The sequence below is a fragment of the Centruroides vittatus genome, unplaced genomic scaffold (genome assembly GCF_030686945.1).
Source record: "Centruroides vittatus isolate TY-2023 unplaced genomic scaffold, ASM3068694v2 contig_250, whole genome shotgun sequence".
Classification (NCBI taxonomy): Eukaryota; Metazoa; Arthropoda; class Arachnida; order Scorpiones; family Buthidae; genus Centruroides; species Centruroides vittatus.
The window spans coordinates 205371-233100 of record NW_027121584.1 but is presented as its reverse complement, the minus strand read 5'-3'; the positions used below and the strand labels follow the sequence as shown (position 1 = coordinate 233100).

Below are 27730 nucleotides of genomic sequence, written 5' to 3'. Positions count from 1 at the left end.
AAGCCCGTGGGCACAAGTACGGGTGGACCCCCTTTAAGAGTAGGCAAATTTGATGATTAAGAAAATTTATACAAAATATTGTAACAGTACTTTCAACTAGATTTCAACTAGGAAGTGGTAAATTTCATTTAAAAATAAAATTATTGTAAACATACATACATGTATATTTTATTGTGTAAAACGAATTATTTTAATTTAATTAAAAAATACCTATGTAAAATTTTTATCCCGAAATTTTTCAGATGTTTCATAGGTTTTTTCCCGGGTTTGGTTTTCTCTGCCTGTGGCCCTCATGATTAGGCCACACTAGGCCGTCGCGTTAATATTTAAAAAAAATTATGTTTAAACATAGTTTTATGGGGGCCCTGGGCACCGGCCCCAAATGCCCTTATGTAAATCCGGCCCTGCCGCTGGATACCTGCCAATAAGCCTTAATTTCATACGTCACAGAATAAAAAAATAAAAAAAAACCTACTTACTAGAGGTCGCCACTACAACTCCACAACCAGGGGGCGCAGAGTAGTTTACATCCATCAAAAAGGAAGCAGAAGCAGACGGAAGTGGACGTTGAAAATGGCCAGAGATATTAAATGGGAGAAATTGTTTAGTTATGATACTCTAGTATACGCTATTGCAGGTTCTGTAGTAAGTATTATCGTTTCAAAGCAATATCCAAATTAATTTAGATTATTTTGCTATAACCTAAATTCGGTTTGTAGAAACACTTCCTAATTCTTAATTAGTTATGGTACATTTTGTAAATATATAATAATGAGACACTGATGAAATGTTTCGTTTGCTTATTGGTGAAAACAAATTAAGGAGAGCCGTTTATTAAATTAATTATAACTGCGGTTGGTAATGCCGAGCAACAAAACTTACATATTTCTGAATATATTTTTATGGTTAATGTTACCTTAGGTAGCCAAGATGGCGGCTCATCTCTAATTCCAGCAAGGAAACAGTGGGACGCACGTTCTAACCTAACCTAACCTAACCATTCTAATAAATTATACACAATTATTAGCAACCAAATTATTAGAATAGGTTAGGTTAGGTTAGGTTAGAACACTCGTCCCACTGTTTCCTTGCTGGAATTAGAGATGAGCCACCATCTTGGCTGCCTAAGGTAACATTAATCATTTTTACTTAAAGTGCATTAATTTTCCGGCCATTACATAACAGGGTCTGAATCAGATGGTTATCGGGACCTTACTGGATACACACACAAAATATTTATCATTTGAAATGAACTAGATTACAATTTTTGCATATCAAGTATTATATCTTAATAAATGATGATTGACTAAAAGTGTGATAAGCAAAGGATATTGATAATATAAATTAAAATGTGAAAATTATATATATTCGATATATATATCGAATATTGTTATACAAAATTTAGTAAGCAATATACATAAAAATTATAGCATGTTACACAAAAAATTTTATAAAATAATAACAATGGAATAAATTTAAAATTGTTTTGATCCCATTTGGTTATGCCACTGAGCTTGCAGTTACAGCAAGCCAAAATGGTGCAACAAGGACTTTCACAATGACCAAATCAGAACTTTAGAGTGCCTGGAGATATTCAAAGCATCCAATAAAGGAGAATGCATTAATTTTAATGAAAGCTTGTAACTCACCATTTTTGGAAACAATAGGTTACATAATAATGAGGCAAGTACCAGACCAGGACTTTATTTAAAACTAATAATTTCCACAAACCACAGACAATATCAAAATCTTGTACAGCTTTCTCATAATAAAGAAAACGTTTTATCTCCTCCTCAAGCTATAAATAGTGTACAGCCAAACACAATTTCTTCGAACTTATCACTGACGTTTACCACCTTGGTCACCTGAAGCTCTCTCTTCCTTTTGGTCCTGGCTGTTCCGCTTTTAATTGTTCATCCAGTGTAGCTCCGCACTGTCTAATTTACATAGGATGATGTTCCAGGATCGGGCAACGATGCAAACTAAGTTAAAAATTTTCGTTTTTTTGTTCTTTTGGTCATTGGTGCTTGGGAGTTTGTCCGTAACAACAAAAAAAAGGAACCAAGAAAAAGAAAAGAACAAAATAAAAATAACGCCCCAAAACAAGAATTAATGATCGGACATTGACTCCTTTACAAGCTAAGCAGCCAAACCTACCAAAACCCACAAGAAAATTGACAACCAAATGAGATTAAAACAATTTTAATATATTCTGTTATTATTTTATAAATGTTTGATGTGAAATTTAAATTTTTCTTCCAAATTACATTACTTTATATTTTTGGAATCTAAAATTAAGGAAGAGAATGCCTATACATTCTAATATTTGAACACGAAATTCCTGGTATATAAGTTTGTTATTTGACCTGATGCTGGTCTATAAGGAATGTGTTAGTCAATAGTCAAATTGAGAACATACAAACCTCTTTTCTTTTTTATCTTAATTTTTTTTTAATAATGAATAGTTTCAGGGCAAATGTACTGTACTTGTATTTTTATATTTATAAATGAATGACCTAAAAATATCATTAAACATAAACAATTGTAAATTATTTTATGAAATAATTTAAAAGTTTCTTTATTTCACTTTGAAGATTATTTTCAATTACTACAGTACTTGAGGATTATACTTATCTCTCTCCTTTTAGGGTAACATTTATTATTTTTATAAATTTAAATTTAATGAGATCTTGAAAAATTATGCTAAATATAGTTTTTTTTATACTAAAATTTCCTGTTATCGAATGATATATTTTTAAGGAAAAATTAACAAAACTAACATTTACGATTAATTTCCTTAAGAATTAAATCTTTGTCAATATATGTACCATTCACAGCTGAATATGAAATAATAATCAGCCAATCAATCAAATTTTAAAAAAAAAATGGACAAAATATTTAAACTTGCTATCCTCACTTCCCTAAAAACATGTTTTGTGCTTGCTGGTAACTTTGTATTGAGTAATTTTCCTGTCTGAATGCAACCATCATGCTGGTCAGATAGATAAGGGTCTTTTGTGGCTGGGGTTAAGTTAATTCAACCCCAGCCACAAAAGTAGTAGTTGACCTCTTCTGGATGAGAGGTTAGTCCTTAAAACGTTTCATTGCATTTGCTCAAACCATGTTGAAATGTTTAAAGAACAAACTTTCTTCTTTGTACAGGACATAATTATATCTGATATGTAAATTTTTTATATATTAGATATAATTTTTTCGTGTGTAATTTAGAAAACTTTCATAACAAAGTTAATTTTTTCAAATTAGTATTCTAAAGGGATATTGTTGGAGCAAAACATTTCAAAAGAATTTCATTAAATTTTTCCTGGTGGTTATTTTAATCAGAGAAAAATTAATTAAATAAAGGAAAGTATTAAAATACTTTTCCTTTATTTTAATTGGTACTTTTCTGATGATTTAAAAAAAGATATTGGCATTTGGGCTTTTGAAAATATTCAACTACAGTAGATGCTGGCTAATTGGGACACATTGGAACTAGCACACTTTGCTGCTTGTCCAGTTAATAACTTCCTCAGTTATGCAAAGTTTAGTGTTAAAAAAATATTTAAAAAAAGACAAATTACTGTTTTTTGAGCAACAAGATTAAAAAAATTCTGGAATGAATGGTTCAGATTAGAAAGATACTTATGCTAAAAATAATTTTAATTCAATATACATTTCTTTATTGCACTTTAAAGATTAAACACACTACTTGAAACATTTCTTACAATTGCTTGAAGGATTTAGTTTACTAATTTTCTGCAATATAATGTCTTTAAATTTTTCATTAATTCTGATGTCCATTGATTGCATCAAGGATGTTGTGATGAGAAACAAATTCTAATAAATTATTTTTAAACAGTTTAAATGAGAATGTGCCACACAGTAGACAAGACACAACCGAACTTTTCTTCACTTTTATTATAGTTCCATTGTTTCAACTCATTAATCATTTCTTAAAAATTTCAGAAATTTACTTTTTTTTTTTAAATATAATACAGAACTGTTAAACTGTTTATTCTTAGTCCCTCAGAGTAACAATACTTAAATTAAAATACAAATTCCAATAACAAAAAGCTTTCATGCAAAAAATCTTTCCTTTCTGGCATATTTTAACAGCATGATTCATGCTATTTATAGCTTTTTGCATATTGGATGATTTCCTGAGCTGTTTTGGAAGCTGTCTGGCATGGCATGGCAAAACATGTCTATATCATTAGTATTATAATGCTTCATAAATTTTGTGCAGATAACAAATTAGCAGTTTTCTGGATATCTGTTGATTAGTTATTAAAATATCAACATTGTTGTTTTTGTCATGTGCTTTTTTTCAATTAATATTGTGTCAATATTTCTACTGAGACAACCAACAATATAATGCTTTAAAGTATTTGTGCTTTAGCTTTACAATTAAATTTTCTTAGTTTTCATCATTGGACCACTGACACATACATCTCATTCAGTTAAGATAGAGAATTGTTGATTGATGGCTTTTTCAATGTCTATATCATTGTCTTCATACTTTTATTTTAGATTCAGGTAGTGGATATGAATATGGGAATTGAATCCAGACAATCTCCTGAATTATTGAACTATAATCAGGCTAAGTTAATAATTAGATACAAAGTAATTTGTCTAGAGGTAGGTTTTGTTATGTATTTGTTAGTAAGGTAATTGGTCTTTTTAATGTTTAGTATCATGCTAAAATCAGGATTATTAGATAGATAGATTGACGTGTTTTAGTATCAATTGAAGAAATTGAGATTATTTTCTCATTAGAAATAATGAAAAACATTGAGAAATTTTCAAATTATTTTCCAGAATGTATTGGATTTAGATAACAGTATATAGCTATATTAAAAAATATAATAGTTCATTTTTATAGTAAACAAAAGTTTGGTTATCATTAGGGAAAGTAATCTTACATTGATCTTTGATGACATTGATATGGTTTTTCTATAATCACTTTTGTAAACAAATGTTATTACTGATAAATTGAAATTTTTATATTGTGTATATTTTTAATAGTGATACAATATTTAGTTAGCATTGAAGGTTAAATTATAGCAATTTGATGACAACATAATAAGTTTTAAAAAATTTTATTTAAAAATTATATTCACAAGTATTGAATATAAACCTATCTAAACTGTTCTTTTTAAGTTACCCAATAAAATTGTTAACCTTCTATTAGTTATTCACACTTTTATAATAATCATCACTTGTTAGGAGTTTGAATAAAATTAATGATTTTAGAAAAATGTGTGTGAAAATTAGCATTATGCGTTCATTTAAAAGATTAAACTGAATTTAGGAAACCAAAATTATTCTTTATTCAGTAACATTTATGCATTCTTTGACTTCATTCAGTATATGAAGCGTGCAATGCCATAAGGTTGTAAATGCCATTTTTCTCAAAATACATTTTATTGAAGAAATGAATTTTAAATGCAATGTTTTTTCCTACAAAAAAATATTGTAGCAATAGTGGTGCTCTAAGTGGCTATATTTTGAAGATGAATTTATGTGCATGCCATAACATTTTAAGCGCCAAAGTGCAAGCCACGTGACTTTTGGCGTGTAAAATGTTAGTTTATATTTACATCATTTTGTTATTTTAATTTGTAACGCAGTAAGTTTTTTATGCAGAACCGGATAACTGAATCCCAGTTTATTAATAGTTAACCTGTATCACCTTATTATTTGATATTTCAAAATGATATTCGGACTTCCATTAATTTTTCAAATTTGAAGTTTTTAAATACATTTTAACTTTTATTACACTAAATTAATACCTTATTGTTTATATTTTCCTTTATTTATCATAATTAGATTACAATTGATAAAGATTACAGCCCAGTTCAAGTACCAAAACTGTGGGCCCAACATTGTTGAAGCCAGGAAGCAGTCACTAATAGATTATTGCCAAGATTATTGCCATAATATTAATAGATTATTAATATTATGTATGTATAGCTTTTCAATCTCTAATTTTTGAAAATATCACAATTTATCAATGCATAGAAACAAATATAAGTTTATTTACATCGTTATGTAAATAAACTTATATTTATATATATATTTTTTTATACGCTCAAAGATGAAACTTCAGAATGTGATAGCATTTTTAATTTTCGAGTGTCATCAATTACTAGCATTACTAACATATATAATTTTATTCTTAATAATACAATTAAAACATAAAAAATTGTAAAGTTTGCTTATGATTTAAAAAATATAATTGAAAAAACAAATATTTAATGGCGGTATCTGCATTTTGTTTAATACTCTTTTGTCGGATAAAGTTACTGCACTTTAAGATAATTCAAACTGATATCAGTTGAACTTATCAAACATTTATCGTTACGAGAAAATACTTGAGAGGAGAATGGCTTATATTTATACATCTTAAAATTATAAACTAAATTAAGGCTTCTGACATCTGTCAGATACTACATGGTATTGAAAGTTTATAGTTTTTTAAAAAAAAATTTTAAATTCAGTAATAATATAGTTTTAGTAAACATTATTTTGTCAATATTATTATTAAACTTAGTCTGTATTTTGTGTAAATTTTTAGTATATTCAGATTATAAAATAAATAATTATTGAATCAACACGTACCTGAATCAGTTTGTGAATGTAGAAATAATTATTGAAATTAAATTATTAGAAATATTACTATTTGAAGTGTGCAATGTCATAATGTTGTGAATGCCATTTTTTTCTAAATACATTTTATTGAAGAATTGAATTCTAAATGCAATGCTTTCTTCTGTAAAAAAAATATTGTGGTGTTATTTTCACTGTAAGTGGCTGTATTTTAAACTTGAATTCATGTGAAGCCATAACATTTAAAGCACCAAAGTGCAAGTCACACAACTTTCGGCACCTAAAACATTACAGCTTATATTTACATCATTTTGATATTCTAGAGAATTTGTAACCTAATAAGTTTTTACCATTTTATTGTAAAATTGAAATGAATTCACTCACTAGAAAAAGTGTTTTTTGGCATTTACAACATTATGGCATTGCATGCTTCATATATTAAAATAATAATAATTTATGAATTTTTATTCTTAAAAAGTTATTCTTTATATATTAGAGAACCAAAAAGGGAAAAAATTTCTCATTTCATTTTATTTCCTCTTCTACATCACTATTCAATATTTAATGCTTTCTATATTTACTACAGGCTTTATGTACTAACAATAAACTTTTCATGTCCTAAAAGTTGCTTATTTAATATAAATTTGTCATTATATGATCCTGTGTCCTGATGATGGATGACTATCTGAAGGTGCTCAGTTTTCAATTTTTCTGTTTTAATGCTCTACAAAAAGAATAGTAAAATTATTTTCTGTAATAATAGAGGTTTCTAGAGCAACCCTGAAATCTTTGAAGACTTTGCATCATCTTTATAAAAAAAATTAATAATAATTAGAACTCACTTGTGCCTGTGACCGGTGTGAAATTAATTAATTCAAGTTAACGAACATTTTCTGGACGCCTTCCGTGTCCTTCAGGTTAAATTCGTTCTTAAAAGATCAGAACAGCGTTTTTAAAAAGTAGAATCCAGCAGTTTAACCTGAAGAAGGACACGGAAGGCGTCCAGAAAACGTTCGTTAACTTGAATTAATTAATTTCATACCGGTCACAGGCACAAGTGAGTTCTAATTATATAATATACACCCCGGTGTGTATGAGGAAGATATAAAAATTAATAAAATGACTGCTTAGAAATACATTAAATATAATTTTATCAAAATATTTTGTACAATAAAAAAAATGAAATTTGTTCATTATATAAATCTATAAAATAGTTAACTTTAAATCTAAACTAGTTAACAATATACTTTGGTTAATGTAGATAACCAAAGTATATTGTATATTTTTTTAATTCTTCGTCGAGTTATCTTTGATTGTATGAAATATATGGAATGATTAAACAATAAATTTAATGATTGATTATCTATGTATATGAATTAAGATGTTTGTTTGTTTGCTTTACATTCCTAGGCCATTCAGCCAATTGCTATGAAACATTCAAATACTTCTAACTCAGGTTATGTTGTACTGTACATCCTACCACAAATTATCGATTGGATTTCTATGTATTGATTAATTTCTGCTTACATTTGACGGCTGGCTTTACATATAGTGTCATCTATTGGAAAAAATTTAACAAAATAATTAACTAAATACAATTCTTACAAACAAGAATATATATATATATATATTTAAAATTATATCCTTGTTTGTAAGAATTATATTTAGTTGCAGTAAAGAAGTAATGGTGCATCTATTTTGCACTATATCAATGTTTTACATGTATCATTTTGCCCCATAACATTGTTGTAGTATTTCAATGAATATATATATATATATATATATATATATTCATTGAATTACTACTACAATGATATAGTGCAAAATAGATGCACCATTACTCCTTTACTGCAATAGGTAGCACATAGGACTTGCATGGAGTGTAGTGTCTTGCCTTTGTATATTATACTTTTCCTGATAGCAGTAGAATCATGCCAAGTATGTATTTAACTCTGTTCAGGGAAAAATTTTTGAATTGAAAGTAACATGACTTCTGGTACAAATTGGAAGTTAATATATAGTTAATCTTGTCCTTTTCTTTTATGATTTCCATGTCTGGTCTCAACTTTCGTCTATCTAACTCTGTTCTCGAGATTAAGAAAGGACAGAAATAGACAGATGACAGTGAGAATTTATAGATCTGCAATTTTTTCAAATTGCCGCTCAATAACTACCCTCCAGTAACCACCAGTAGTCAATTGTGGGTTCATGCATGACCAACTGACTGGCTTTGTGGAGTTTTCTGGGTTTTCTTTGCGTTAGTACACTTAAATTGGGGCCAGCTTTACATAAGTCTTTCCAGAATTCATCCCTTTTGGCAGATCGCTCACGTGTTACATTGCTATAACCAAATAAACCAAACTAAAAGATTTTTTTTTATTTAAACAAGTTTTATATGCAGTTTTTTGGAAGTTATGGTTAGCAACTTTGATCACATGCGGGGCCATCACAACCTATCTAACATGGATTACTTTTCAAATATTAATAGTACATTGGTATTAGTTAGTAGTTGTTGATCATTCTCTCTTCCAGGAGGTCAACTACTACTTTTGATAAAATTATGTCAATCTGCTTCTGCAACAGTCCCTTTTTCTATTGACTGACAGTGTGATGGCATTCGAATAGGAAAATTACATAATACAAAGTTACTGGCAACACAAAATGTGTTTTAAGTGGTTTTCCAAGGTGCTGAGTTTAAATGTTTGTCTGTTTTTTTCCAAAATTTGATTGGTTGACAGATTACCATTTGATATTCAACTGTGAATGGTACGGTTGAATAACACAATGCACCTAAACCTTTGATTGGCAAATTGGTTGGCAGATTACCGTTTGTTTTTCAATATCCTCATTCATTCACAGCTGAACGTCAATGTGTTGAAAAGCTGAAAACAAGACAATTCTCGGTGCAAATGGATGAATCAACTTTCAGAGACAGTGAGGCTGTACTTATAACTTACATACAATATATTGAAAAAGGTGAGTGCTGAAATGTTGTTCTGTAAATCATTAGAAAGCACTACAACCTCCAAAGATATATATAGTAAGCTAAAAAATTACTTGGATTTCAATAATATACTAATGAAAAATATAACATCTTGTGCTGCAGATGGTGCTCCTAATATGATGGGGAAGAAAAATGGTTGCATAAAATTGATGAAAGATGAGAATCCAAAAATGTTTCTTGTGCATAGTGTTATTCACAGGGAAAACTTAGTAGCTAAAAACATTTTGCCTGTTCTAAGTGAAGTACTAAATTTAGTTATAAAGTGTATCAATACTATTAAAGCAAGTGCCAAATGTGAACGTCTTTTCAAGTTATTTTGTGAAGAACAAAATGAAGACCATGTGAGACTTATACTTCACACTGAAGTATGGATGGCTCTCAAAAGGGAACTGCTTGAAAAGATGTATGGAACTTTGATACCCTTAATGATTTTTTTTACGCGACAAACCTGAAATAAAAAATCTGTTAACGCTCGATGGTAAGGCATTTGTGAGTTAGGTAGCTGATATCTTTGAAAAACTAAATATATTAAATAAACAACTTCAAGGAACAAATAAAACTCTTGTTGATGCAAAAGCAAAGATATTTGGTTTCATTACCTTTATTGAATTATGTCAAATATTTATAACAAAAATTTTGAAAAGTTTTATTGGCTCCAAAAAATATGAAGTTGCTGATACCACTATACTTGTTATTGTCAATCATCTGAAAATTTTATCAGCTGATTTAAAAGAAAGATTTTCTGATTTGAAAAAATTGATTTCCCACTTGGATGATGCAGCCAATGTTAGTGGATTTGTCTGATATTTCAAATATGCAGTGCCAAGAAGAACTTGCAGAAATGCAGAATGATGAGTCACTTAAAACTTTATTTAATATAAAAGGTGTGATGGCATGGCTTTGTGAGGAAACCGAAATCAAATATCCAAATGCAACCAATTGTGCAAGAAAACTATTGTTACCTTTTCCATCTTCATATTTATCTGAATGTGGATTTAGTGCCATAAATGATTTGCTGCTAAAAAAGAAATCTGCTGGATATAACTAAACTGGGAGACTTGAGACTAAAGTTAACTAAATTGGAACCTGACATAAAATCTCTTTGCATCAAGCACAAGGTCTCACTAAATTTAAATAATAAATAATTACTAATAATTAAAATATTATAGAAAATCTTTCATTAAAATTATTTTGTACTTGAATTTTAATTCTCCGTGATATGTTTTGAAAATTTACTTACTGTGTTTTCTCAATAATTTCCTAGTGATTTCTTCCTAAAAACCTATCATTTAAGTTTCTTTAGTGAATGTTTCAATTTTTGAATATTAAAAATTGTGTATGTTAGGGGGGCATAAGAATTTTAGAAAGGCTTAGGTGGGTCATAGCACAAAAAAGTTGGGAAACACTTTAGCACAAAGTTGGTTTATATGGTTTTCATTTTAATGTTTGTTATAGTATTTGATTTATATTACTACAAAAGTTATCTTACATAAGAGTTTATCACACCTAATGACCAATCTAACACATTTTAAAAATTCTTTAGTCCTCTACTGTATACAATTTAAAGAATTTTAAAAATGTGTTAGATTGGGCATTTGGTGTGACAAACTCTTATGTAATATAACCTTTGTAAATATAAATCAAATACTATAATGTAATATTATAGGGTTAGAAGTGTGAAATAATCTTTGCTGTTTTATTTTTTTCCCAAGCAATGGCTGAGCTCATCTGCTAGTATTTCTTATAAATTAAAAATTTTTTTGAAAAATCAATGTTTAATTTATAATTATTGTACATCTAAACATAATCTAAGAGAGGATTGAAATGTTTATAGTATATTTTTGATATTAAACTAAAACATTTACTTTATTAATATTGTAGAGATCTCAAAACATCATTTAACTAATAATAAAAGCTAACTGTTGCAAAATATTGCAATAGTTTTTTTATACTAAATCTTGAATTTTGTTTTATCTTCTGTTTTACATCTAACAAGTAAGATAATTTTTTAGAATTTGACATTTTTAGGAAAATCTTAAGGAACCTTATAAAGAAAAGACTGCTTCTTTGTTTCTTAAGTTCTTCTGTGTTGGAGATATTACAGTTACCTGCTAATAGCAGTAACAATAATTTATCAAATTGAATTTTGCAAATAAAGTGAAAACTGAATGAATCGACTTGCTAATCTATTGAGTTTAATAGTATAGTGCTCTTCATAATTTATTATACTACAATGATGAATATATTTCTAAATAATATAACTTTACTTGTTGAAGAAATGTAGCTTAAACTATTATTTTTTTTATTTTGAACTGCCTGCTTACATATTGAAATATAATCTGAATGATAGCTGAAATGAAAAATTAAGAATTATAAATTAATGTAGATAAGAATTAATTTTATTATTAATTTTTTAGTCCTATTCTTTTATACTTTCTGAATACATTAATTAATAAATAAAAATACAATATCAAATCTTGTGTATACTTGTTGTTTTTATTTAAGTACTTTTATAGATATAATAATAATTCAAGTTATTGTTAAATTGAAACTTGAAAGTTATTGTTTATATACTTACTATTTAGATATTCTAAATAGTAAGTATATAAACAAGAATTATAGTTTTGATTATATTATAATTTCATCTGTTTAACTTTAAAAAAACACAATTTTTTTCTAATTAACTATAATTTTTTCTTAAAATAGGGCAGTGTAACTGCTATGACTACATTTTATCCTCTTGATACTGTTCGGTCTCGACTTCAAGGTAAGATGTAATGTTTATTATTAGTCTATGTATTATTATTATAAAAGATAACTTTTTACATAAAATACTTTTGTATATAAAATAGTTGAAGATAGAGATGCAAAGAATACATGGACATTGCTTCAAGAATTCATCAGAGAAGAAGGATTGTAAGTGAATTAGATGTGTATGATGGTAATTTCTATTTCTTCTTTGAAGAAAAATTATTTAAAGTAAATAAGTAATAAGTTTTTGTTTGTTTGTTTTTTTAAGTGAATCCTTATATCGAGGTCTGGGACCTGTTTTGACTAGTCTGTGCTGTTCTAATTTTGTATATTTTTACACTTTCCACGGTTTACGTTCTGTATATAAAAGGGATGCAAAATCACACAGCGCATTGACAGATTTGACTTTAGCTTCAATTGCAGGTATAATTTATTGTTTCATATATAAAGTTTATAATTAAATATTTATACTGAAGTTCATTTGTTTCTCAGGTGCAGTGAATGTACTACTTACAACACCATTATGGGTAGTAAACACTCGATTGAGGCTGCAAAATATAAAATTGAAGTTAGAAGACAGAAAATCTTCAGATTATTCTCATTACAAAGGAATAATTGGTAAATTTTAATTAAATGTAGTATAATTATATTATAAGTGAAAATATAAAATATTAATATTTATAATAATTCTGTAATATTTGTACTTTGATAACAGATTTATATAACTTAAGATGAATTTTTTTCATAAAAACAATACATAACTCTTTTTTACTAGCAAATGTTTATAATATAATAATATATAACATAGTTTAGTTTTGAATTCTTTACTAGAATGTTGTTTATATTATGGAATCTTTATTATAATAAAATTTTAAACTCATTTATTGTATAAACTAGTATTTCTTGGTATTTTCATCATTACACAATTATAACAACAAAATGATAATAGTAATTATTACTACTGTTATTTTTAATTTTTGTAATAATTATTATATCTTTTCTGCACTGGTCCAAATACAGTAGAACATTGATTATCCGAAACAATTTGGGACTGGAGTTGTTCGGATAACTGATCATTTACGAAAAAAATATATTAAACACACAACTGTACTGTACATATTTTGAATCACATGTTTTACAAATTCATACCTTACATAAAGTAGTACATTAAAGTAGACCTATAGTTTAAGTTGGCAGGGAGGGAGAGTGCGCTGCAACACCACAGCCATAGCGGAAATTTGAATTTACTGATTGGAACGCTTTTGGTTGATCTGTATTTGGATAATTGATGCTCTATTGTATATATAAAATAGTTTAACATAAATCTCTCTGATTTTATATTTCTAATGTAAGTTTTTATCAGTTTGTCCTTGTCCTATTCTAATGATTCTGAATTAAAGTCAAAAATTCAAATAAACTTTAAAGAATAACATTGAGAAGAATTGATTTTAAATTTTTTTGAAATATTTTAATTTTCAGATGGACTTTGTCAGATTAAAAAAGTGGAAGGTTGGAAAGGAATTTATGGAGGTTTAGTTCCCTCTTTAATATTAGTTAGTAATCCAGCTCTTCAGTTTATGATTTATGAGTCACTAAAAAGAAGAATGTCTAAGGGATCTGAATCAAAGGTTTGTCATTTTTTTTAATTATATAATACAGTGTGTTCTGCTGAAAAGTATCCAATTTGATTTGACTATAAAAAAATTAATGGTTAAAGATAAGTTCACCAAAGATTTTGAGAGAAAATACTCACCAAATTTCATTTAAAAAAATCACCATATCTCTGTGTGCTCAAGCAGTCTGACATTGTCAAGATGGGAGGCAGTTTCCAGCTATGTATGCTGCAGCATGTCCTGTCTCACAATGGCAGTCACTGCAATAATGTGCTCTTGAAAATACTGAAAGTCTCTGACTGAAGTTGCATAAACTATATTTTCACATAACACCACAGAAAGAAATATAAGGAGGATCAGACCAGGAAATCTTGGTGCTTTCGGGCATACCAGACCCATGTCTTGTGCTTTCTCCTGTGACAAAGCCATGACTGGACAATAATGCTCATGCTCATAATTTGGCTTCTGCACCATCTTTCATTATGAAAAAATTCTTTATAAAACTTGACGAGATTTCCCATCATATGCAACTTGTTGATATATAATATCTTAAATTATTCATTTTTTATGGCAAATTAAAATGGGTACTTTTGAGTGGATTATTATATCCTGTATAATAGACTTTTCTAACAATCTGTCAAAGCCAAATGATTGCTAAAGAAATAGCCTATATCAGTATACACACACAAACACGCACACAGTCAAGTCTGCATAAGTCGTCATAGGTATAACTAGACACCATCGGTTAATTAGTCAGTTTTCTGTGGTCCCAGCTGATTTACTAGGCATTAATGTTAAACTCTGGTTTACTCGACACCATTTAACTCATCACCACTAGATAAATCGACATACTTTTGCTGTCCCACACTCGTCTAGACGTCTGATAAGTCGACTCCCGTCCTAAAAAAATGAGTTCACACCATACAGTTTACTGTGCAGTGTGAACTCCTTTTTTTCAGAAGGGGAGTCGACTTATTTATTAATATATCGTTGGTGTACAAGAATAGTGACACAACTCAAAAATTTAGAGTTTATTGTAGAAATGTATAGCAAAATTCCCATATTTTTATGTGGAAGAACAAACACTAATATTTATTCCCAAAATAGATTTAAAAATTTTAAAAATCCAAGATCATGACAAAGCCTTACAGGAAACAAGAAACTTTTAAGTGGCTGTTCTGGAAAATTTATTTTTTTGAGTTGTGTCACTGTTCTTATGCACCAACCATATACATATTAATAAAAATGCCTTAACATTTTATGTATTTTTATATATAAAATAATAACAGATAAACAAAAAGAAAATATACAATATATATCAATGTCACAGCAGAATCTGATGTTGCATTTTCTCACGTCATGTGTTATTTGTAGCACATGTTTGATATTTTTGTTAGAAATGAGTGTTCAAAAGCTAACAATTCTTATGCTGAAGGAAAAATATGAACTTGTGTCTGAATTTGAATGTAAGAGAACTTTGCAAGCCGAATTTGCAAAACAAAAAAACCTTCCAAGAACAACATTGGTGGGAATCCTGAAGAATAAAAGAGGAAATTAAAAAACTTTTTCTTGGATTTTCGTCACGGCTGTTTCAAGAAAGTCACCGTACAGAGATGTCGAAGATGCTCTGGTACATTGGCTAAAGCAAATTCGTTCATTGAATCTTCCTGTTTCGGGACCAATACTGAAACAAAAGGCAATGGAAATTGCTGGGGTACTTGGAGTATAAACCAACTTTAGTGCCAGTGATGGCTGGTCAGAGGGCAGTATATTGCACTACTGTAATTTCCTAATTGTAGTTTTGTGGTTTTTTTCAACTTTGTTTTAGTCGTCATGTCAGATAACTTGACACATTTCCACTTTTCCTTGGGATGTCGACTTATATGGATTCGACTTATATATATATATATATATATATATAATTTAGCAATCATTTGGCTTTGACAAATGTGTATGTGTGTGTCATTATTTGAACTAATGACAAATTAGTTTTATATACTGTGTGTTCACCAGCTTGCTGGACTGCATTCTTATTTTGTCTGGTGCTCCTATGGTGTGTTATTTTCTGAAGGTTTAAGTGTTTTCATAAATTGTTGTATTCACAAGTTATTTGTAAATGCAGTCATATATTTATTATTTAATTAACATATTATGATTTCTTCTTAAATCTATAATCAGCACTTTTTTTAAACAACGATAGTCAGATACTTGATTATTGGAATTTCACTGTATTAAGATTTTTATTTACTGAATTTATTTATTTAATAGGCAATTAGTAGTACCAGCTATTTTATAATAGGAGCTATATCAAAATGTATTTCAACAATTCTGACTTATCCTATCCAGTTAGTACAGTCTAAACTCAGGGTAAGTATATTAATATAATATATAGGTATATAGTAAATAAGTGTGCTGTTTCCAAATTTGCTGCTTTAATAATTAAAAATACTAAGAAAAATATTAAAGCAGCAATGTTGAATGCAAGTTAACTGATATTCATTTTAAATAACATTTCATTTTCCTGAAAATAATTGTTCTATAATTCATTCCATAGCAACAATTTTATTAGCTTATTATAAATTTTCATCTTATTTTTCAGTGGATAATTTTATTGCTTAATGTTTTAATCAAAAATAAAATTATTTTTATATCTTTGAAAGTTTCAAAGTATTGATATAATTATCATTAATTATTTTTTTAAATATTTAATTTTCATCAATACTTAATTTTTAAGATTTCTGTAAATTGATCTTATTGATAAGTTTTAAATATTGTATCTAGAAAATAGTTTGATATATCAATCTAAATATTCAAGGTAAAAATTTTATTTAATAATTTTTTTAAAATTTTTTAGTATGGAACAGATGAATTGAAACAAATGAATGTTATCTACATGTTATTTTATATTGCAAAGTAAGTGTTTAAAGAAAACGTAGTAGGATATTTTTTAATTTAAAATACAGTATAACTTGGTTATAACGTCATCGGATATAACAACAACCCTAATGTAATGTGAAATTTTTATCGGTCCCACGACTTTACTATACTAGATAATGTTAAAAAACCCGCTTGTGACGACATAAAACCGTTTTAACGTCATATTTGAAGCACTCCCAAATTTGCAAAATTAGATTACAAATTTTATTTCACAAAGAAAATACTGTGTGTTTAGTCCTAGGGTCAGAGTCCACTTTCTAGAACGACTGTGGGTGGTACTCTTACCACCCGACTTTGGTGGGGTGAGGTTTGCTACACTTTTAACGATGTGACGATCGGTTATTATGTACTCATTCTTAAATTACTTTATGCTAAATTATTAAATATTTTATTTTTAATATAACATATTACATTAAATAGTTTATAAAGAAATAATTGAATGATTTTTAATTGGCATACATTAGTTTAACCTTTTGTTGCCTTTTGATTTGACATTATTCTCAAAACTGCAAGTTCTGCTATTATTGAAACTTATGACAAATAGAAATTTCTTATAAAAGGTAATTTTTGAAATTTTTAATTACATTGATCTAAACTTTGACATAATAATGAAAATAAAGTTCATTTAAACATGTAGTTTGCATTTTTATACATATAATAAATTTATTATGATGATAATAGTCTTCACAGATAACGACACGTGGTTATAACGTCAAAAAATTGCCGGTCCCATGGATGACGTTATAAACGAGTTAGACTGTATAAGCAAAATAGTTTTTCTAGTTAAATATAAAAAAAAAAATAATCAACAATAAAGTATTATTTTTTTTATTAAAGTGTTGTTACTACTACTTGGTCTCCACTAGTTTGAAATATTTTATTAAAATATTTCAAACTAGTGGAGACCAAGTAGTAGTTTCATAGATTCAATATGTTTATGTACATATTGCATCTATAAAAAAAGAGACATAAAACAATAGATACTTTAACACTTAGCAGCTACAAAAAGTATGTCATGATTGTAATATACCTCAAATCATGTTTGTAAACTATTAACTCTTGCATTATGTCATAGCCATTATTTTAAACATATCAATATTGGCATAAGCTGGAACTAGACAGTAACTAGATACACACAAAATACCTTATGTACTTTTCCAGGAAATTACTCTTTAATCAAACTAATGTTTTCAGCTTTATTAATAAGCCTTCATCAGGTTTTTTGAAATGAGATTCAATTTGAAACAATATTTAAAATTCCATAAATGTAAAATCGTTCTAAAATTAATGGAATTTTAGAACAATATTACATTTTCTTAATCAATAACCCTATGTATATTTTTTAAAGTTATAAATAAAATGAAATATAAATTTAAAAAATAATAATATACTAAAAAATGTACAATTAAGAATAAAAGTAAATAAAACAAAATCATTTGAAGTGCTTTGATGCATCATGTTCTGCACTGTGTTACTATTTTTGCTGCTCTGTGTTTCTAATGGGGTTATCAAATAGTGATCTCCTTGCATAGGATAGCAACTACTATTTAAATCTACATTAACAGCAGAGACTGAGTTGCTATCTCACAGTCTCTGCTGTTAGCAGAAATATTGGAAATATTTAAATTTACATTATTTTTAGTTTGCATTTGTCATATACTTGTTTTATAAGTTGGGCCCTGCAAAATGAGACATCCCTATGGGAAGCCCCCTCTTAGGATTGATGCAAACTAGTAATAAGAGGACTGGAATCCAAAAAAACTCCAGGAATTTTTGCCACAAATTGTCCTTTACACCTGGTATGTTGATGACATCCTAATTTTTTGGATGTCAAAACTGGATGTAAACAGACTTTTACTGGCATTTTTAACAACCCATGCAGATTGACTTTAAAGCTAGATCAGATTAGCAACCTAGAGGCCTATTTCCTAGATATTAATATAAATTTCAAAATGTGCAGGTGAACACAAATGTCTACTATAAGCCTGGCTATAAACCACTTTACATACCAGCTATCTCTAACAATTCGTATACTTATAAATTATTCATGTTCAGAACATCATTAAAATGAGTGTATACACACTTCTCAGTATTATTGACACCATAAAGAAGCTAGAGCACATTGGAAAATTTTGTAATGAAACATGGGTACAGTAAAAAACGTATTTGTAACATAGTATGCAATATGGACAAAAACACAGGAGTGCAACCACAAGAACAGGCAAGTAAATGCATAGTATTAGATTGCAATAGTAGGCTAAAACCCATATATACATTAATTGCTAAATACACAGAAGCTTGCATAGCATACAAATGGGGCAATGGTATTCAGATTACTAAGTAATAGCAAAGATTACATTGACCCAAATAAAGTCCCTGGGGTATATTTGTCCCTATATACGATGTTAGATTTGAAGGACATATAAAATGCATTAGCTTGACTAATAGATCATTAACATACAGAATCAAAGAGCATAAATATGATATAAAAAAAAATAATTTAAAAATCACTCTTGCTCAATATGCAGGCAAACCCAGGGTGTTAGCAGGTTTCATTCGGGCCCAGCTTATAAAACGAGTATACGATGAACACAAACTAAGAATAGTGGAAATATTGGAAATATTTAAATCTAAATTAACAGAACATTGCATTAACAGCAGAGACTGTGAGTTCCTATCCTATGCGTGGAGATTGCTATTTGATAACCTCCTTAGAAACGAAAGGCAGCAAAAATCGTAACATTGCAAAACGTGACACTATCATATCACTTCAAATGATTTCATTTTTTTTACTTTTTTTATTAATTGTACATTTTTTAATATATTATTTTTTAAATTTATATTTTATTCATAACTTAATCAATAACCCCATTTATATTTTCTAAAGAAAATGTAATATTGTTCTAAAATAACGTAAATGTAAAAGCATTCTAAAATTAATGGAATTTTTAAATGTTTACTTTATGTATTTTATTGTGAAATTGGCTAATTTACCAGAGGATGCTGTTTCCATTGACATGATGTTGTGGGGCTGTAGCTTCAAAAGAAAGGTCGTCTCTGCATATAAGAATTCTATTCTGGACTGTCGCTGGTGTAAAAGACTGAAAGAAAGTGAAGATATTCGTGAATTTTTATATTTTTTATAAGGAATTTTAACTTTTGTTTCAAAAAACCAGATGAAGGCTTATTAATAAAGCTGAAAACATTAGTTTGATTAAAGAGTAATTTGCTGGAAAAGTACGTAAGGTATTTTGTGTGTATCTAATTTTAGACAAATTTATGAAATATACTTAAATATTTTTTACTAGTTCTTTTTATCAAAATATGACACACTTCAGATATTTGTTACATTTGAAATTAAAATTTTGTTAAAAGATCAGTTTTTAGCAACAGTCCATTCACTACTGTTTGATTCAGATTGTTCCAGCACATGTCAATGAATTCTATTTTCCTCTATACTGTATACAGTGAAACCTCAGTATACGACCTTAATCCATTTCTGATGTTTGGACTTATACTGAATAGGATGCATACCAAACCAACCTTTCCCATAAGAAGTAATGTAAAAATGATTAAATTCTCATGTAAAAAAAAAACCCCCTTGATATGATATATTAATGGAGTTGTAAAATAATTTAAACACTGTTTGAGCATATTAATAAAAAAAAAATAAATTTTATTATAGATTTTTAAAGTTATTACAGTATATTGTATTATATTATATTAAATCAAAATCAAATCAAACTCTCCTTAATACTAATAATCTGTTTAGAAATTGATTAAACCCCTTTTGCAACGTTAGCAGATATAATAATGTCTTTATTTTTCACGACTGTCGATATCGTCGTTCTCGGAATACAGTATGCAATAGTTAAATCTCGAACACGCATGCCACCTTCATATTTCTCAACAATCTCTTTTTTCAGTTCCATTGTGATTCTAGTCATTTTTTTAGTTTTCTGTTGCTTTTCATTTGCCTTCTTGCAATTCATGATTAATAAAACTAACAAAATTTTACTGTTAAATTTCTTCTGATTTTAATTTGTCAGTTATAAACCATGGGACCGCGAATGTCTAGTCTGGTCTAATACACCAATAGTGCTACTTGTTCATAGATGGTGCGTATAATTGAATTAAGTCATATACCAAAAGCTGTATACCGAGCAAAATTTGTTTCGTCCAAACAGGACGTGTTCTAAAGCAGACATATACTGAGGTTCCACTGTATTACAAAGTCTTAATTATATAGTCTTTCACTAATGTTAGTCTAAACAATAAATATTACAATCTTGGACTTGCTAAGTTGTTTATGATATTTGTAAAATGAGACCAGATGGTTTTAACTGACTTAGAGACCATTTTACAGCAGAAGAATTTGATGTTTTGCCATTTTATTGCAGATAGAACAAAATTTTCATGCCAAAGACTTGCCTCTAGGCCCTTACTGCTTAAAAAAATTAATAACAGATTTAATTTGTATTAGCAGAAAAATGATTATCTGAACAACAGATTAATGCAAAACAACAAAAGTGAAAAAAATGTATTGACTCTGGTTCTCACCTCACACTTTGTTTTGGAGAGTATTTATAATTTGATCCCATTTCATATCTTATTCTTCACTTACAGAAATTTCATCATTTAAGTACAAAATATTTGTCAAAATTTACATAATCTAACTTGCCTGGGATATGATTACTTTTGTCATTAGTTTTAGTTTTTGATTAGTTTCTAATGTTTATTGATTACAATCAGTGCTGTGGAGTCAGTATACAAATGTTTTGATTCTGACTCTTCTGTTTATGGTACCTTTGACTCCAACTCTTTTATTTACATATCAATATAGGATACAAGTAATAAATACACTAATTGTATATACTTTTTTTACATCAATTGAATGCATGCAACATACACACTCATCACTGTCAATGGGAATTGTCAGACTATATTTTAGAACCATAACCTATTCAGTTATTGATAGTTCATTTTTATTGAATACAACTCTGACTACACAGCCCTGATTTACAATGTAGTCAATACTGATTTTTTAGTATCATATTAACTTGTATATATTTCATTTTTTTTTCATCTTTGTGCTATGGCACTAAAAGCATTTTTCAATCTTTCCATGGGTTTGACCAGGTTGCAATAGGATAGCTGGATAGTAAGAAAAGAGACCTAACATATCAGGTCTGCTTACTCTTGAAAATTTTAGCAGACTCAGACTTGAGCTATGGTACCTATGTATGGCTGAGGCAGTAAATAGACCTTGGTACCTCTACTAACTCATTTATCTAGTTTTCACTTTTTAATATCAACAATGTATATTTGCTTTCATTTTATATTTAAAGCTGATTTTTGCATCATTAAACTACAAAATAAACAAATGATATAATAATTAAAAAATCCAGCAACAAGTTGTGTAACTTTCCAGCAAAAACACTTAACAGATGGCACCACATTCAATTTTATTTAAAAAATTTTTTATATAATTAACTATTACAGTATAAAATGGGAAAAAGCTTAATTGTGAGGGTAGATTTTTATTAAAAAACAATTTTAAATGTTAATAACAAGTAGAATCTTAAGTCCAACCTCACTTGGGATATGACAAATGACCCCTCCCTCTATCTTCTCACCTCCGTGATCTTTAACCACCAAAATTTATTAGCATCAATTCCCATAGTACAAAAACCTCTCTGCTAAATTTTAGAAATTTTATACAAAAGGCACAAGATTTATTAAGCTTTAAAGTGGGAAACAAAATCATATCGCACGTATCGATACATACAGGAAAAAAAACTCCAAATGTTTTTTGCATTTTTCAATGTTTCAAGATCCCAAGTCCAAAAATGTAAAAATCTTGGGAGGGGTCATTCTTTTGACTGATTGCAATACTTTATTTTAGTTTATGTATTAATGAGGGATTTAATTTCTTGCTTATATGAATATTTTCTTACTTTATCAAGAAATTGTTGTTGCAGTTAATTTAAATTAATTTTGTAATGATGATAAATTAAAATGTTTATGTAAGTTTTTTATTTATAAATAAAATATTTGCATTTTTGCAGGAAACAAGGTTTCAAAGAATTATATAAAGGAATGGAAGCAAAAATTCTTCAGACAGTTTTGACAGCTGCTTTGATGTTTCTTTGTTATGAAAAAATTGCTGCCTTAGTTTTTGCTCTTCTAAAAAGAAAACAAAGCTTAAGTCATTGAAATGTTATCTGCAATTAACATAAATGACATTAGGATATTTATATTTTAATATATTGTAACATAAATTTTAATTTTTTTATATTCTAAAATTTATAATTTATTATGAAAATGTAAATTAGTCTGAATATAAAACACCTATATCTAAACTTAATGAATTTATTCTTAGGTTGCCAATTATTGGACAAATCTAATATATACATGTAAATGTAACTAAGAATAATATAAATTTATTGAAAGATTAGTAGCCTAAATTTTAAAATTCTTAATCATATTATTACTAGTAATTGTTATAGTTGTGAATCAGTTTATATGAAATTTTATAAGATTCTTCGACATGATGATAGTTTTCTATATTGTGTAGTATTGCATTTTTTAATCACTCTTACATATTCAAATAAAGAAAAATATTGAAAAACACAATGCATATTAATAAATGTCTTAATAAATATTTGAGTTAAATTAACTATTGTCGACAGAAAAAATTTGCATTTTCTGTGTAGACTTTGATATCCTACACCAGGGGTGGCCAACAAGTCGATCGCATCGACCGGTCGGTCGCCAAGCCAATTTTAGTCGATCGCTAGCGATGTCTTGACTTAATGTATTATATTTGTAACCGAACGCAACTGTATGCATGCAGTTATGACTCGACTCATAAGCAGTGAGTGAACTTCGTACTGAAACAGTGTATAAACATAGTATGTATTTCACACTTCCCCTTCTCCACTTAGACTATGCCTATGACAACAAGTCGATCGCGACACATTTTTACGATAAAAAGTAGATCTTATGTGAACGAAAGTTGGCCACCCCTGTCCTACACGATCATCCAAATTTTACAATACTTTTGTAGCTTTGTCAGGACATTACTGCAAATTTGCTTCTCTTCTTTACCCTAACAAATCAATTTTGGTTAAATAAATAAAGTAGCAAAATAGAGGAATGATTATTCCAGTATAGAAATTTATAACAACTAAAGTGGGTTTTTTTTGTATATTTCTATGTAAAGAATAACTTAACTAATATGATCGTGACTAAAATTTGTCGTCTCCATATTGTCTTTATAAGGTAGAAAGAAATCTCATAGCTACTTAAATTTTTTCTATTTACATATGCAAATGACCCTAATATGTTTTTTCTGTTACTCTAATCTACTTTGTAGTACCTATTTATTTATTTAGAATTTACAGATTTTGAATTATTAATGATTGATTGGATTAAAAGATTAAAGTTAGTAAAAAATGCAGAACATCAAATATTACAACTTTTTTCAAATGTAATTAATCTGTTTTAATTAAATATCACTTATTATAATTTAAAATTAGGTTAGTTAATAAAATTATTTTTTAAGTAACAATTTATTATTATTATTGAAACCTGCACGAATGCAAATATCCATAATAATAACAACAGATTAAAATTGGATACAAGATACAAAGCCACACAGCAGATAAAAATGCGGTAACCAATCTGTAGTTTGACATTAATTTAAAATCACTTCGGAGATTTAACAGTAAAAGAGAAAAAAATAGTTATTTAATAATTATGCTAATATCATAAAAGAAATTTCAAAGTTAATTTGCATTCAAACCATACAAGTTAATTAAGCCTGTATTAGTTTGTAAATTCAAGCGTGAATTCCGAATTTTAATGTTTTGTATTAATTGCTCCTGGTCCTTATTGTATAAGTATTATAAAAATGTCCACGAGAACCTTACTTTATTTAACGACTTGTTACATCATTGTAACACAATTCTGTTAGGATAAATATCTGAAAAAATGACTGTCGTTCTCTAATTGTGCACTCATCCTTGGTGTAACAGGACCTTAAAGTAAGGTTATAGTGGATGTTTTTATAATAATTTTAAAGATGTTTTTTGGGTTTCGTCCGATTTTTATTTTATACAAGCGATTCTATTGCTTTAATATTTATTGCAGTATAATAGACGAAAATCATCATCCATCTTCAACTCGGTTATATTCCGTATATATGGGATGGTCCAAAGTCGTTCATCCAAAATAAAAATATACATGGGTGAGATCGACTCATTTCCCTTACGCTTAACACAAGTTTTCTCCTTGTACCAAACATAAGTCCATAATTAATATAAGTTATGCTTAATTTCCCAGCAGTCCATAAAAGTAATAAACGAAAGATATTCACCAATGGATCAATTTTTATGTAGTAGAATAATACGCGGTGTTTGTTTCCAAGCTTTTAACATTTAACGGTGTTATTTATCGTCTGTACGAAAATATGACATTAAATATAGCAGGATGTTGCTGTGTTCTCAGTATTCAGTGTTTTGGTACTTATTATTTGTAGAGCTAAACTGGTACCAGGTAGTGCGTATGTGTCGATACTATTCGCATTTTTCACCGGATGCTCGCCCTCTGGTGTTTAAAAACAAAACTATTCTATCTGGGTCGTTTGATTAATTCTTGTGTATTATCAGTAGTAAATATGAATAACAATAGGAAAAGCAAAGCTTTCTGTTGCGTTCCAAATTGCAATTTCAAAAATTTACGGGAGCCTAATATAAGTTTTCGTCTATTCCCACATGAAAAACAGATGATTATTCGGAAATCGGTCGGTTATATTTATGAGCTGCTCCGAATTGTGAAAGAGTGAATTAGACTTAAGAATTGGCAGTTTCCCGATTGTCCAACTTTACACGAACAAGTTATGCTGTCAATTTTAAAAGATATTTTCTTAAAGTTAAAATGCCAGTTATTTTGTGTGAGACAGAGTCGGATTTAAGCATTTCGAAGCCTTAAGCTGAATGTAAGTCCCCCTTACCAACCCTTCACAATTTTAGAAGTCAATCATAAAAAGAAAAAAATTAAATCGGACTATCTCTCTGATTCAATACGGTTATTGGAAGAAAAAGATACGAGGTTTCACTAGTCTTCTGTTTTATAACTGAATTTAATTAAATTTTTATACCCATTCCTTAAAACCAATTTTAAAAAAGATTTTTAATCATTATTTTAAAAAAAGACCTTACGTTAATTCTTAAAAAAAATTAACGAAATACTACACAAAATAAAAAGTAAAGTATGTTTTGTTGGTTTGCAAAAAAATGTTTATTACAAAATTCGACTTTAATTTTTTTTTGTTTGTACAAATGTTTGAGGCTCCTTGAAAGTCGAAGCCTAAGCAACAATTTACATAGCTTTTTACTTGTAAATCTGGCCCTGATAGGACAATGTCAAAGCTGATGTTTTTAACGCAAAGGGCACAAATATGTATAGAACGATCGCGCTCACTTGCTTCGATACCACATAATGATCGTATCCCGCTAGCAATAATTGTTCTGCTACTAAAAAATTTCTCGATAAACAGCTACGAGCAGCATATATCATTATATCGGGCAGTAATATATGATTAATTTTACATTACTAGTTACAAGCGACCCAGATAAAGTAGCCATTTTGTAAAAATTCAGCGCCCTCTATAGTTCATGAAAAAACGCGAATACTTGTGTTGGTGATTTAGCGTCATTTTACATTGTTTACAGCATGCTTTCGGAGGAGAAAGATGCTTAATCTGTTCGAACAGATTTACTTCTACATCTTTTAGGCAGAAGAAAAGATGATCGATAGGTCGGAGCTAGTTTATCTGAAAGAGAGTACTTGGTACTAATACATCTGGACAGTGCCGTAACTAGGCAGGTGCAACAGGTGCATCCGCACAGGGCCCACTTGGAAGGGGGGCCCAAAATGCATGTATTTTGTTTTATTATTTTCCCAAATCTAATTAAGGGGCCTAAATGCAAATTCTTGCACAGGGCACAGGAATGGCTAGTTACGGCACGGCATCTGGATAATATCGAATTAGGCGTGATTCCTTCCATCGTAATATAGTAGGATCGAAATCCGCACTTCACGTATTTCCGGAATGAACGTGTCTCCAATAAAACAACTCGTCTTAATATCTCCAAAAATCGTTATATACAATACACCAGCCTTCCAGTACAGTAAAATGGCGATTTAGTATTCGTCTTTCTAATATATAAGTTAAGTGGTGATAAATTCCCGGACTTCAAGGAAATCGAATAGCGAGGATGATGATGATGCAACGCTTCACTTTCGACTGGAAGATCATTAAACGAAAGTTGCACGCAGCTTGTGTATAAGAGGAAAGTTAAGCAACTGGTTGCTGGATTTTTTTACTTTCGTGCGCGTCCAAGATGTAGGTGTTAATTCGTAATCTCTGATAAGTTCGGATCACACATCGATATTCTCTGAGTAAGTGTGATTCAAATCCTCGTGGTTAACCCATCGTTTAGCACCTGAAACCACGAGGACAAAGCAGCTGGTCCTCATCCATCGTTTACTCTTAAAAAATAATTTTGTTTTAAAGGTTTTCTGAAGGAAAAAATTCTTAGTCTAACTTTGGGTTACTCCCATTTATCATCGATAACTGTTATTTCCACAGTTAACAATTCCCGAAACGAGTCCGAAGAGAAACGGCGGTAAGGGTAAAATAGTTTGAGTAAAATAGGTGTATTGTTATGTTCAATGCTTTTTTTTTTTTTTTTTAAACTCTTTCCGCCCTGTGGGCACTAAGAGGGCCTGTTATAGCAAGCCCATTATG

The 27730-nt window shown here is 28.8% G+C and overlaps 1 protein-coding gene across 1 annotated transcript; it reads left to right on the top strand.

Moving 5' to 3' along the window:
• The first annotated feature begins 511 nt into the window (after positions 1 to 511).
• On the top strand, positions 512 to 23576 carry PMP34 (Peroxisomal Membrane Protein 34). The gene is made up of 9 exons (XM_067265885.1): positions 512 to 645; positions 12320 to 12380; positions 12466 to 12529; positions 12633 to 12787; positions 12857 to 12982; positions 13844 to 13992; positions 16246 to 16344; positions 16832 to 16890; positions 22983 to 23576. The coding sequence occupies exons 1-9, from the start codon at positions 574 to 576 to the stop codon at positions 23128 to 23130; spliced, it is 933 nt and encodes a 310-aa protein (XP_067121986.1). The 5' UTR covers positions 512 to 573; the 3' UTR covers positions 23131 to 23576.
• The last annotated feature ends 4154 nt before the right edge of the window (positions 23577 to 27730 follow it).